We start from the raw sequence: 12114 nt of genomic DNA, 5'->3' as shown, positions 1-12114 counted from the left end.
ATCAGTGTGGATCGAGAAAGGCATAAGTAAAAAACTGTGAGGTGTAAGAGAATGGTAAGAAGAGGCTCCAAGAAGGAGGTAGCACTCGCACAGGGCTTTGAAAACCCAAGTGTTCTGTTCATGCAAACTTTATCTGCCTGTCAGGTTGACTGCAGGGCCTTCAACAGAGACAATATCACCACCTAATTAGAGCCTAGTGTGTACCATGGAATACTGGCAGTGGAATAAGTAAGGAAGAATGTCACTAATGAGAATTCATGGGAAGGTTATTAAAACTTTATATACTTCCCACAGTTTCAACTTCAATCAGCTATTACTCTATGATATTAGCATAATTCTGAAATAAAGTTTGCTGAGATGCATTTGCACAGATGAGTATGTGTAGGCCTGAGAAGAGGGAAAGTTTTTCTGAGCATGAACTTTGCCTGGTAAGGAGATGAGGAATCATTAGGTGTGTTTAGACATCAACAGCCCAATTCCTAGCCTAGAATGGAGGGTAAATGTGGTGCTAGAAGACGAAACTGCAAGGTAGGTAGTTAGGACCGTATCTGGCTGTGCTGTGAATGGTTCCTGAGATGTTCTTGCAAGGAAGGTGCTGTAGGGTGTATTTGGCAGCCTTGTATAGGCTGCTTTGTGAGGGGCCTCTAAGTTGGTGGGGTTGGGTGAAATAGAAAGAAGATCAATTAGAAAGTGAGTGACAACAGGACTGACATCTCAGGAGCTGGGCGGGGCAGAAGATGTGTGGATTTTAGAAGCATGACTTAGGATATGGAAGCTGACTAGAAGTAGAGGAACAATGGAGAGAGAAGGAAGGAAACTAGTACTGATCAAATGTGATTAGTCAGGGCTCTCCAGAGAAACACAGCCAATAGCAGATATATAGAAAGAGTTTTATGATGAGGAATTGGCTCATGTGATTATGGAGGCTGAGGGCTCTCACAATGTACTATCTTTAAGAGAAAGGCCCAGGAAAGCTGGTGACTTGGTTCTAATACAGGCCCAAAGGACCAGGGATCAGGAGGGCAGCCGGAGTAAGTCCTGGCCCAAGTCCGAAGTCCCAAGAACCAGGAGCAATGATGCCAGAGGGCAGGAGAAGATGTATATCCCAGCTCAGTAAGAGAGAAAGAATTTCCCCTTCTTCTGCATTTTTGTTCTATCTGGGCCCTCAGCAGATTGGATGGTGTCTACCCACGTCGGGGAGAATGATCTTCTTTACTCAGTCTACTGATGCAAATGCTGATCTCTTCCAGAAACACCTTCACAGACGCATGCAGGAATAATGTTTTCCAGATGTCTGGGCATCCTCTAGCCCAGTCAAGTTGACACCTAAAATTCACTGTCACAAACACCTACTGTGGGTCTGAAGTTTTGGAGCCTGAGGAAATGAAACAACAGTGGGTCTCCATGGAGAGAGCTGGAAAAGAATGACTAGATTTGAGAGAGATATCAGAGAGCTACATAAAGGTGATCATTAGAGCTGTAGAAGTTGTTAAGGCTGCTGAGGGGAAGAAGGTAGAGTGTAGAAGAACCTTGGGGACCACTGATAGGAATGGCAGAGCTGACCCAGGGCTCTCCAAAGTCCCTGACACGAGGTTGAGCCCTGGTTTTGCCAGGACTCGAGGATAGAGATGACATCTGGGTATGAACAGTTGGAGAGGGACATGGAAAAGCAGCTGAAGTGACACAGAAGCCAAGGGAAGAGTTGCAGTGAGGGGGTGGCCAACAGCAACCATGGCAACAACAGTGAGAATCAGACAAATCTACTGGGTCCAGCAATGGGGAGATCACTGGTGACTATAAAGAGGGAAAGAAGCCATATTGCAACAGTTTTTTTTCAAGTCTGTCTCAAATCACCAACTTGATAGTGAACTTAATGCAAAAGTTCAACATGACACATGCATAGTAAGCATGAAGCTCACTTTATCCTCTGTGTACTGCTTAAAATGTTTTATCACCTGTTGTTCCCCTTGATCTACAGAGCAGTCTACATAAACATGCTTTTCACTCCTTCTCTGAGCGGCCAATCCAGCTTGCCCAGGAAGTCCAGCACAATTAAATTACATTGTCCTGGATTGTTTTATGTTCTTCTGTCTTCTAGACTGGGTAGAGTTGAAAACATAGCACGGATGGACTTTGTGTTTTTCTGACTTGGCTTGGTCCCTGAAGAGCTCAAGCTCCATTCCCACTGGGAGACCAGGATGGAGAGTAAGAGAAGCAACGACAGCTTGGGGGAGAGTTTGTGGAACTAGCCCCTGAATCCCGATTGGAGGTGTCTGTAGCTGTCTTTGCTCAGTCTGGCTTACAGCTGACATGGGTGATTCTCTAGGTCTCTCCTGCTTGTCCCTCATCAGAAGCCCTGTTGACCAGAGCCAAGCCTGTTGGCTTAGTTCCTGGATTTCCACCAGAAAATGTAGTGAGGCTGGAGGATTGCCCAGTTGGCCACAGTTGCCTTTATGGAACAGCTTGTGGAAGCTGTATCTCATGTTCTAATGGGCTGGCCCAGCACCATGGGCTGGGGTTGATATTGGACAGAGTTTCTGCTTTTCTAATTCACCTCTGGGATCCCTCTTTGGCATAATATCAGTCTTCTTGCTCTGTGTGCAACCAACGATACTACTCCTGGCCTCTCCTTGCTAATTAGACACATTAAAATATACTTAATCTACAAGTGACTCAATATGTTACTTTGCAATTCTAAAAGAGTACGTTTTCCACTTTTCCTGGTGAGAATTTCAGGCACCAGGACCTGGCCATCAGGGAAGATGGTTTGGGAAGGAGGGAGGCCTCCTAGTACCTTTAAAGTCCTGCCCCAGGGAGGGTGGCCTTAGCAGAAGACCTGTCCTAGCTCCACTCCATGGTTGAGTAGCACTGGTGAGTTTGCATGTGATCTCTTTCCACAGAAACAGCCTTGGCTTCCATAATAAATAGTATCCTTAAACCTCAACTGCAATTTGCTCACATCTTAAGACCAAAAGCCTCAACCACAGCGTCTGCCACAATTACATGGGTAGGTATTAAAACCTTTCTGTTTGTTAGGGTTGGATTTGCTCATCATGTTTATTGACTAGAGACAATAACATTACTTATGTAAAGGTAAGAATTCACACTGCACAGTAAGTGGAATAAATAAAAAGCAATTGCCTTCTAGACTGCCTGGGAAGCTAACTGAAACTTGGCTCTTTTCTTAATAGACCCAAGTCCTCTCAACCATTGTTATCTGATGGCCACGTAGCTGCGCAGAAATCACGGTTACTTCTACTCAAGATGTGGGAATGGTAGTGTTTTCTAAACTCTGCCCACCGCCTTCAAAGACACAAGGATACTTCTCTCTAGATTATTTTACTCTGACTGAATAGAGGGTATAGAAATGGTGATGTGGATCCCCATGGACATGTAATCAACAACACTCTATTTCTTTCCTCTTTGTTAAAAAGCACCATTATCTAGATTTTTCTTTTTTGAAGCTTGGAGCATAGAAGGAGGGGAAAAGGACAGGAGGCAATTCTAGAAGAGCTAATGAATTTAGCTATTTGCTTTATGTTATTTGATCTCAGCCAATAAGACTTTAATCGGTTTAGTACTGATTTTAAACCAACACCCCCATTTCACATCTCACAGATGGTGGGATCATTTTAAAGGTAGAGATTCAGGCTGGAGGGGCAGACAGTTGTGGATCTCGAATGAGGGGGAGGAGGTAGGTACCTTCAGTGCATTTGCTCTGCAAGACCACACATTGCTTCAAAGCTGCTATTCTTTATAAAAGCATATTTGAAGCTCCTCCTTGGAAATGACTTTTAGAACCATCCACCAAAAGGCATATTATTATTTTGCAATCACAACTTGTTTCTGACCCATTAAAGATGTTACTCAGCTTGATCGTGTGCCCGACTCACCAGGCGTGGTTTCAAATGACATCTGGCTGGTCCAAAAAATAAACACACCCTTAGAAGATGAAGATTTGCCTTCAGTCAGGATGGCCAAAAGAATGTGTCTCAGGTTGCAAGGGCAAGTGTGAAGAAAGGGTGATCAGAGCAATGGCTGCACAGCGGGAATTTCACATGTAGCTCCAAAAGGAACAACTTTGAGAAGTATCTTCCATATTTTGAGTACTAAGAGATTAAACTTAAAATCCTCATAGTTGATAGCTCCATCTGGAATAGCATGAGGGTAAAACATCTGTTTGCCAAAATGTGCTGATGGTCACACGATGCCACTGAAGCAAATGCCGATGTGGTGGCTTTGCAAGGTCACCTCCTTTGGAGAACTAGGAGCAGGTATCTCCACATCAGATCAGCTGAGGGTTTTGTTTTTTAGAACGTCTAGTGGGTATTATGCATTCTTACTTAGTGAACGTTCTTCCATGAAAATAGAAATGACTTTTGGTTCTTTGATAAATAAAGAACAAGCTTGTTATCTCTTGGCCCGTTCTAACTCAGGAAGGGATATTGTCTAGTACTGATTGAGCTCCATCGAGCTCACTCCATTCTGCATCTCAGTAGTGAGAGACAACTGGGAGAGAGAGGCAGTGCAGTGTGATGGAGAGACTATGGCCACTGGAATGAGGGAGACCTGCGTTTGAGTCCAGGCTCCACCATGTAGAAACTGTGACCCTGGGCAACCTCTCAAGGGCTCGGTGTCCTCATCTATAAGTCCTTTCAGGGTTTTGTGAGGACTGAAGGACATAATGAGGTTCCCAGCACAGTGCCTGGCACACAGTGGGAGCTCTGTGAGCAGGAGCTCTGGACTGGTAACAGAGTCACACTGTGTGTGGGTATATAGTACAGTGCTTCATGCATAGTAGGTGCTCCAAAAATTTTAGTTTTCTTAACATTCTTGTGAACACTGAACAATAGTAGAAATGGAGGCTTCCTGCAGCCCCGTAGGAAGAGGAGAGAGTTGCCTCTGTCTGCCCGGATGGGACGGCAAAGGGACTTTGAACTGGATGGTCTTGCAAGTCCTTTCTGATCTTAGCTTCCAGCATCCCCAACCAAACAGTCTGGTTTCTGGATGGGCTTCTGTGCATGGTTTTTCTCACAGGCTCCTAACCGCGTATGAGCTGGATGAAGCACAAACCTTTCCTTCTTTAGGAGACAGAAGTACAGAAGTGCCCCCAACTCTTGGGGACAGGGCACAGCTGTCACTCTAACTCAATGCCCCATGAATAAGCACTGCTGCAGGCAAGTTTGGCCACTTTGAAGCCAAACCATGAAGCTCTTCCTTAACCAACTGGCGTGATTGGTGAGGAGTCCTAACTTAGCAAGAAGCCAGAGTAAAACATTTTATGAGCTAAAGGACTCATGTGAGGTGGCTAAATCACAAATGGAAAAATCAGTAAAGAAGGTAAAAGGAGGAATGCTTCATGCAGTCGCCACACCCCCAGTTGCCAGGATATAAAGCCCTGGAGAGGACTAGGGCTTATCCCAGAGGAGAGGAATCAGGCTTTGAAACTGACCTTCAGAGCTCCGCTCCCTCCCAGCACCATGTCCTACACCTGCTTCCTGCCCAGCTTCAGCTGCCGCACCAGCTGCTCCTCCCGGCCCTGCGTGGCCCCCAGCTGCCACAGCTGCACCCTGCCCGGGGCCTGCAACATCCCCGCCAACGTGGGCAGCTGCAACTGGTTCTGTGAAGGCTCCTTCAATGGCAGGGAGAAGGAGACCATGCAGTTCCTGAACGACCGCCTGGCCAGCTACCTGGAGAAGGTGCGTCGGCTGGAGCGGGAGAACGCGGAGCTGGAGAGCCTCATCCAGCAGCGGTGCCAGGAGCAGGACCCCTTGGTGTGTGCCAACTACCAGTCCTACTTCCGGACCATCGAGGAGCTCCAGCAGAAGGTGAGGGCTGGGCACCACGCTGCCACTTTAATGACCTGTTTATCCAAATTTAGCATACCCACTTCTGCATGGATCTAAGGCTGTTCACAGCTAATGTTGAGAATGATAAAGGTCTGGAATTCATTGGCTTAGGTATGACATCAGGTAGTCTTAGAAAATATATTTTGGAGCCACGAAGGAAGGGTACAGGCTGGGCACTGAGTGAGGCGTTAGAATGAATCAGTCAGCAGTCGTACGTTGCTTCTTACCCACAACCAGAATATCAGATTCTTTAGTTTAATTATGATATCCTGGTTTTGTTTTCAGAGCATTATGGCACTTTGAAAAAATAATATGCACCCAAATTATTTCTCTATGTTAGGGATTTCCTGAGTGAATCTTCAAATGTTTAAAGCCTTTCGAAGCTGTAGCAAAAGACGGTGTCTACAGGTAGGCAAGAGAGCCGTTGACTCCAGAAAGCTAGCTACCATGTGTGGACCCATGTCCCATCCTCCAGAGCAGACATGTACACAGATGACAGCACAGGGCCATGCCAGGAGGGGCAGCGGTGGCTAGAAGTATAGAGTCCACATAGAGGTGGGACTTCCTACTTGGGGAAGGTGAGGGAGGGCTCCCTGGAAGAGGCAATACCTGAGTGGAGTTTGAAGGATGAGTAGTTTATACACAATTGGACAAGCCCCTGGTTCTTAGAGGGAATTGGCTGCTGTGTGTTCTGTAGTTCTGACAAAGTGAATGCCAGAAAGGAGCTGTGCTACTAGAGTATCACTCACTCATTTACCCGTAGTTGGAGAGTATTGGAGAGCGCGAGGGCGGAGGACAAAGCACTGAGTAAGGCGATCTCTTTCCTTCAGGAGCTCACAGTCTAACAGGTAGATAGATGTGGAAACAACTGACCACACACCACACGAAGGTCACAGAAGTGTCACGGGATAAGTGTAAACTCCATGGGTTACCCACGGGGGCCTGCTAGGTACGGGGGTGTTCAAGGTCCTTCTAGGTGGAAGGAGAGGCTTTGTGCAAAAGCATGGGCGAGGGGAATATGAAGGTAGGCTTGTCCCGGTTTGCCTGGAACTCTTCCGGTTTAGGAACCGCCTCAGTCCTAAGCAAGCTGAGAACTCAGTCCCAGCAGGAAGCCAGAGGCAGACCAAGAGGAGTCGAATTCATGATGAAGGGCCCAGTTCACCTTGATGTCCTGGTTTTGAAACAATCAGTTCTATGAATGCATCTTCCTTTTATCCCCAAACTGAAAATCTAAAAGGACTCAAAGCTATTTGGAAGGAATATGGCTGGAAGAAAATAGCTTTTTGCTTTGAGGCACAGGGCAATCCTTCTTGGTATGACGCATTTCACAATTCGTCCTGTCCCCAGATCCTGTGCAGCAAGTCCGAGAACGCCAGGCTGGTGGTGCAGATCGACAACGCCAAGCTGGCCGCCGATGACTTCAGGACCAAGTAAGAGTTTTCTAATGATCAGAGCGGTCTAGTAACAAGACAGGTGGAACCACAAGGTGATGAACTTCCTATCCTGGGAGTGTGCAAGGAGAAGCTTCCGGATGATATTGGGAGGATTCTTGTATTGGTTTAGAGTTAGGTGAAATGTCAGTGTTTCCTTCCTGGGTGCTAAGATTCTTGAAGTTTGGTTGTAAGAAACCACCCATTCCTTCTCCTTTTCAACTCAACGTCTGGACCAAGTTTAAAAGTGAATTGCACACTGATCTCTTAGTCTGCAGCAGCCACTATGAGCCCATCAAAACACGTTATTAAAACACAAAAATAGGAGGCAAAATCCATTGGTTTCAGAGAATGAATTAATATTTTTAGAGATGACTATTGCAATAGCGAGAATCCTTTGCATTTTTCGAAACTTTTCAGTTTACAGTGTAATTGTACCTGTATTCATTTCTTCGTCTTCAGCCCAATCCTGTGAAGTGTTGTTTCTCTTTATTTTACACACGAGGAAACCAAGGCTCAGAGAGATTTAGGAGTCTGTCCACAGCCAGTTAATGGCAAGGCTGGATCTGAGTGACATCTACTTTGTGCTTCTTTCACTGGATTGCTTCTTGGCGTGGTCACCAAGGACAGCAAGGTAGTCTGCGGCAGGCTTACAAAGAGTGCCAGCTCGCTTAAGACAGCAGAAAAGGCAGGGCTCAGCGACAGCACCTTGTGAATGGGCCTCTCAGAGCAAACGTAGTTGAAGCTAGATGAAACGATACACAGGCATCGCACCAACACCTTCTGTGTGGGTCTCAGGGGCGAAATAGGCCTTCTCACTTAGCACAGTGGCACTGTTTTCCCTTTAAAACAACTTTTAAAAAAAATCAAAACATTTCAAAATATAATGAATGTGGCTAGGTCAGTTGAGCAGAGCCCAGGAAACAGTCTCCTTCTTTGACCCCCTTCTTTTGACCTCTGGCTGTGTGCGAAGGCATCAGACGGAGCTGTCCCTGCGGCAGCTGGTGGAGTCGGACATCAACGGCCTGCGCAGGATCCTGGACGAGCTGACCCTGTGCAGGTCTGACCTGGAGGCCCAGGTGGAGTCCCTGAAGGAGGAGCTGCTCTGCCTCAAGCAGAACCACGAGCAGGTAAGAGGGTTCCAGCACCCAACACCTCGATACTAAGAGCTCCAGGACTCCCCTGAGTAGGTGAGCACCTAGTCTTGACTTCCCCGGTGTTTAGGCAACATTTTGCTGGTTGATCAAAGCATACTTCGGGGCTTCTTGCTGAGGAATGTGTTACAGCTTGTCTCTTCTACACAAACGAATGTGGTCAGCCAAACTATTTCCACTGGGGGCTAGATATGTGTGGCCAAAAGGCCACACAAAGATCTTTAAAATATCTTTTGCTGTTTGATAAGATCTATTGTTTTCTGAATAGGAACCAAATTAACAACCAAGACTGGAAGGCGGGAGCAAACATCCACATACTCTGTTTCAACTAGATCACTAGAGTCCAGGCTGGATAAACGGGTGGACAGATGGATGGACTGGTGGATGGATGGATGGACTGGTGGATTGATGGATGGATTGGTGGATGGATGGATGGATTGATGGATGGATGGACAGATGGATGGATGGGAAAAATGGGAGAAATGAAAGAACTCAAATAGTGGTTGATTCAGCTCTTGTGGTTGAATGCAGTACTAGAAAATCAGATATGTGTTTCAAATATTAGATGTTTTCATACCTTTAATAGACAGTATATAAAAGAAGATGTGAAATGAATGAGGGAAGTTAAACTTGGTTTCTTATAGTTAAGTAGCAACACTTATAAACCAATTTTCACACCAGGCTTATTACTGAGCAAAGGGGAAATCAGAAAGAAATGATAGAACTCTAGCATGGGAAGAAAAATTAGCAGTCATTTAGTCAAGCAGCTCATTATTCAGATGAGGACAGAGACTCAGAAGGGACCTGAATCTCCAGGGGTAACTTAGCTGGGTGACTTCAACTGGCTTCAACTCATGTTTCCTAAATTCCAATGCAATCTTCTTCCCTCTCCGTTGGACTCCCATAAAGAGGTTATTTATAGACATTTTTTCCCCTGTGGATTTATTCCTTCCCTTTTCTCCATCAGGAAGTCAACATGCTGCGCTGCCAGATCGGAGACCGCCTCAACGTGGAGGTGGACGCTGCCCCCACCGTGGACCTGAACCAGGTGCTGAACGAGACCAGGAGCCAGTACGAGGCCCTGGTGGAGACCAACCGCAGGGAAGTGGAGGAATGGTTCACCAGGCAGGTGGGTGTCTCTCAGCACGTGGCCACTCGACCCCAGACCCCCCAGGGCCCTCGAGGCAGGGTGTGATCCTGCGTCCTCCCCTTGCGTGTTTCAGACTGAGGAGCTGAGCAAGCAGGTGGTGTCCAGCTCGGAGCAGCTGCAGTCCTGCCAGGCGGAGATCATCGAGCTGCGCCGCACGGTCAACGCCATGGAGATCGAGCTGCAGGCCCAGCACAACCTGGTGTGTGCTGCTCAGCCCTGCTGGGGAGCCGGGGGCAGCCAGGGAGGTGGGGTCACAGGGATGGCCTTGGGGTCACATGCTCTGATCTTGGTACTTCTCAGGAACCCCATGGAGCCACCCTTTAAAGGAGCAGCTGTCTGACACGCTTTATGTCCCCCTGACAGAGAAACTCTCTGGAAAACACGCTGACGGAGAGCGAGGCCCGCTACAGCTCCCAGCTGTCCCAGGTGCAGTGCATGATCACCAACGTGGAGGCCCAGCTGGCCGAGATCCGCTGCGACCTGGAGCGGCAGAACCAGGAGTACCAGGTGCTGCTGGACGTGCGGGCCCGGCTGGAGTGCGAGATCAACACGTACCGGGGCCTGCTGGAGGGTGAAGACTGCAAGTGAGTACCTGGCAGGCGGCACCTCTGCAAGGCACAGACATGCACAGTTCTACTAAAGGATAAAACGGGGACTTTGCAGATCAGGTGTCAGATGCTGATCTGTCTGCAGAGACCAGAGCTTTATGATGATGAGAAGCGTAGGTTATTTGTTGCTTACATTACCTGGGCTAAAGATATTTTCTGTTCCAAAAGATAGTCACGAGGTTAAAACTGCTTCTCCCCCTGGTGATCCTTTCCGCGCTGATGGGCAAAGGATGGCTGACACATTTAGGGTGGCTTGGGGCAGCAAAAGTGAAAACAAAACTGTAACAATCACAGGTTCTGCTTGTTCCTGTGTCTCCTTGGGTTGAGCCCCTATTTTTGAAATTCCCCTCCTTATGCTGACGATCTAATAATTCTGTGTCCCAGGCTGCCCTGCAACCCCTGCGCCACAACCAATGCGTGCGACAAGCCCATCGGACCCTGCGTCTCCAATCCTTGTGGGCCTCGCGCCCGCTGCGGGCCCTGCAACAGCTTTGTGTGCTAGATACCCCGGGGCCAGCAGGAGGATGGCGTGAAGGCAGAAACACCATCCAGGGACCTGCTCTGCCTCTCTGACGGCCACAGAACCCCACCCCACCCGCCTCGGTCATGGCCTGGAAGGAGAACAAACGCCCAGCGTCATGGCCTGGCTCTGAGCCCAGGCCCATCCGATCCTCTCCAGCCACGGCCTCTCTCTGAGTCAGTCTGTGTTCTGATGGTCCGAGGGGTTTGAGCTGTGAAGGTGTCGTACGAATTGTCTTCCTTGCAGTTCCCCAAACCTCCTAATAAACTTTCCTCTTGCAAAGCAGACATAATTCTCATTTGTATTCATTCTATTCAAAGTGTTCACTCGGTGTGTGCTGCTTATAAAGCCACTTGAAAGCCCAAGAGGACTTTATAGTTTAACCCTCTCCTAAATGGTCTTCATCACCATTCATTAACATTCATTAGGCACGGTGAGCCCCAGCATCCACTCAGGTCAGCAGGTAAAACCAGCAGGATCCCTAGGGCAGGAGCCTCATCTGAATATGATAAACACACTCGTTATGGGACCTACTCAGTAAAACGCAACGGTTAGCATTTCTGGAAAGTTCCACTTTTTCTTTTCCAAGTCCCTACCCAAAGAGGACAGAAGCTAGTATTTACTGATCACCAGGAACCCTGCTACTAATTTTTACTCTTATTAATATATAGTGAGGAAGTAGCAATGACAGGGCTGAATCCAGAGTTCACTCTGCACGCCAGTTACGTGTGAGGTGAGACTAGGGGAGAAGAAAACTGATTGCAGACGAACACCCGGAGCTCACACACCCTCCTGGGGAGACAAGATGCTGTCAGCGCCCAAAACACCTCTGAAACTCTCCTTCGGGAAATACTGAAAAAACTCATTAATAGTAAAAAGGGTCATCTTTCATGTTTGAGTAATACCCAACAGATTTTTAAAGTGTTTCTCTTCTCATTTGCAATTTTTAACCACTGGAACTACATTTGAATTTTGGGACCCTCCCCGCTAAAAGTTATTTAGAACCAAACTAGGATATTAAGGATTCCTTCCTTCTCAATCTTGTTGAATAATTTCTGCAGTATAGGTACCAGTTCTTCTTTGTAGGTTTGGTAAAATTCGGGTGTGAGCCCATCTGGTCCAGGACTTTTTTTTGTTGGAAGATTTGTTCATTGCTGCTTCAATTTCGATGCCTGATATTGGTCTGGTCAAGAATTCTATTTCGTCCCAATTAAGCCTAGGGAGGTTGTGTGTTTCTAAGAATTTTTCCATTTCTTCCATGTTTTCAAGTTTTGGGGCATAGAGATTTTTATAGTATTCAAAGATGATGTTTTGTATTTCTATGATATCAGTTGTGACTTCTCATTTTTCATTACTAATTGAGCTTATTATAGTCTTTTCCTTTCCGCTTCTGGTCAACCCAG

The 12114-nt window shown here is 47.1% G+C and overlaps 2 protein-coding genes across 2 annotated transcripts in view; one reads left to right on the top strand and one right to left on the bottom strand.

Moving 5' to 3' along the window:
- The window catches only part of EIF1 (eukaryotic translation initiation factor 1), a 478792-nt gene that overhangs the window by 269613 nt on the left and 197065 nt on the right, over positions 1-12114 (bottom strand). The window lies entirely within an intron of this gene.
- LOC105872194 (keratin, type I cuticular Ha3-I-like) lies at positions 5418-10996 on the top strand. The gene is made up of 7 exons (XM_012766052.3): positions 5418-5828; positions 7197-7279; positions 8253-8409; positions 9401-9562; positions 9657-9782; positions 9947-10167; positions 10576-10996. The coding sequence occupies exons 1-7, from the start codon at positions 5481-5483 to the stop codon at positions 10691-10693; spliced, it is 1215 nt and encodes a 404-aa protein (XP_012621506.2). The 5' UTR covers positions 5418-5480; the 3' UTR covers positions 10694-10996.

The sequence above is a fragment of the Microcebus murinus genome, chromosome 18, assembly GCF_040939455.1.
Source record: "Microcebus murinus isolate Inina chromosome 18, M.murinus_Inina_mat1.0, whole genome shotgun sequence".
NCBI classification, from domain to species: domain Eukaryota; kingdom Metazoa; phylum Chordata; class Mammalia; order Primates; family Cheirogaleidae; genus Microcebus; species Microcebus murinus.
This window is presented reverse-complemented; position numbering and strand designations above follow the sequence as displayed.

What these genes read in the sequence shown, in the direction of transcription:
- LOC105872194 (XM_012766052.3), top strand. Translation starts at nt 5,481, where the DNA reads ATGTCCTACACCTGCTTCCTGCCCAGCTTCAGCTGCCGCACCAGCTGC. An exon ending in AGGAATGGTTCACCAGGCAG is followed by an intron (nt 9,563 to 9,656) that starts GTGGGTGTCTCT and finishes TGCGTGTTTCAG; the next exon opens with ACTGAGGAGCTGAGCAAGCA. An exon ending in TGCAGGCCCAGCACAACCTG is followed by an intron (nt 9,783 to 9,946) that starts GTGTGTGCTGCT and finishes TCCCCCTGACAG; the next exon opens with AGAAACTCTCTGGAAAACAC.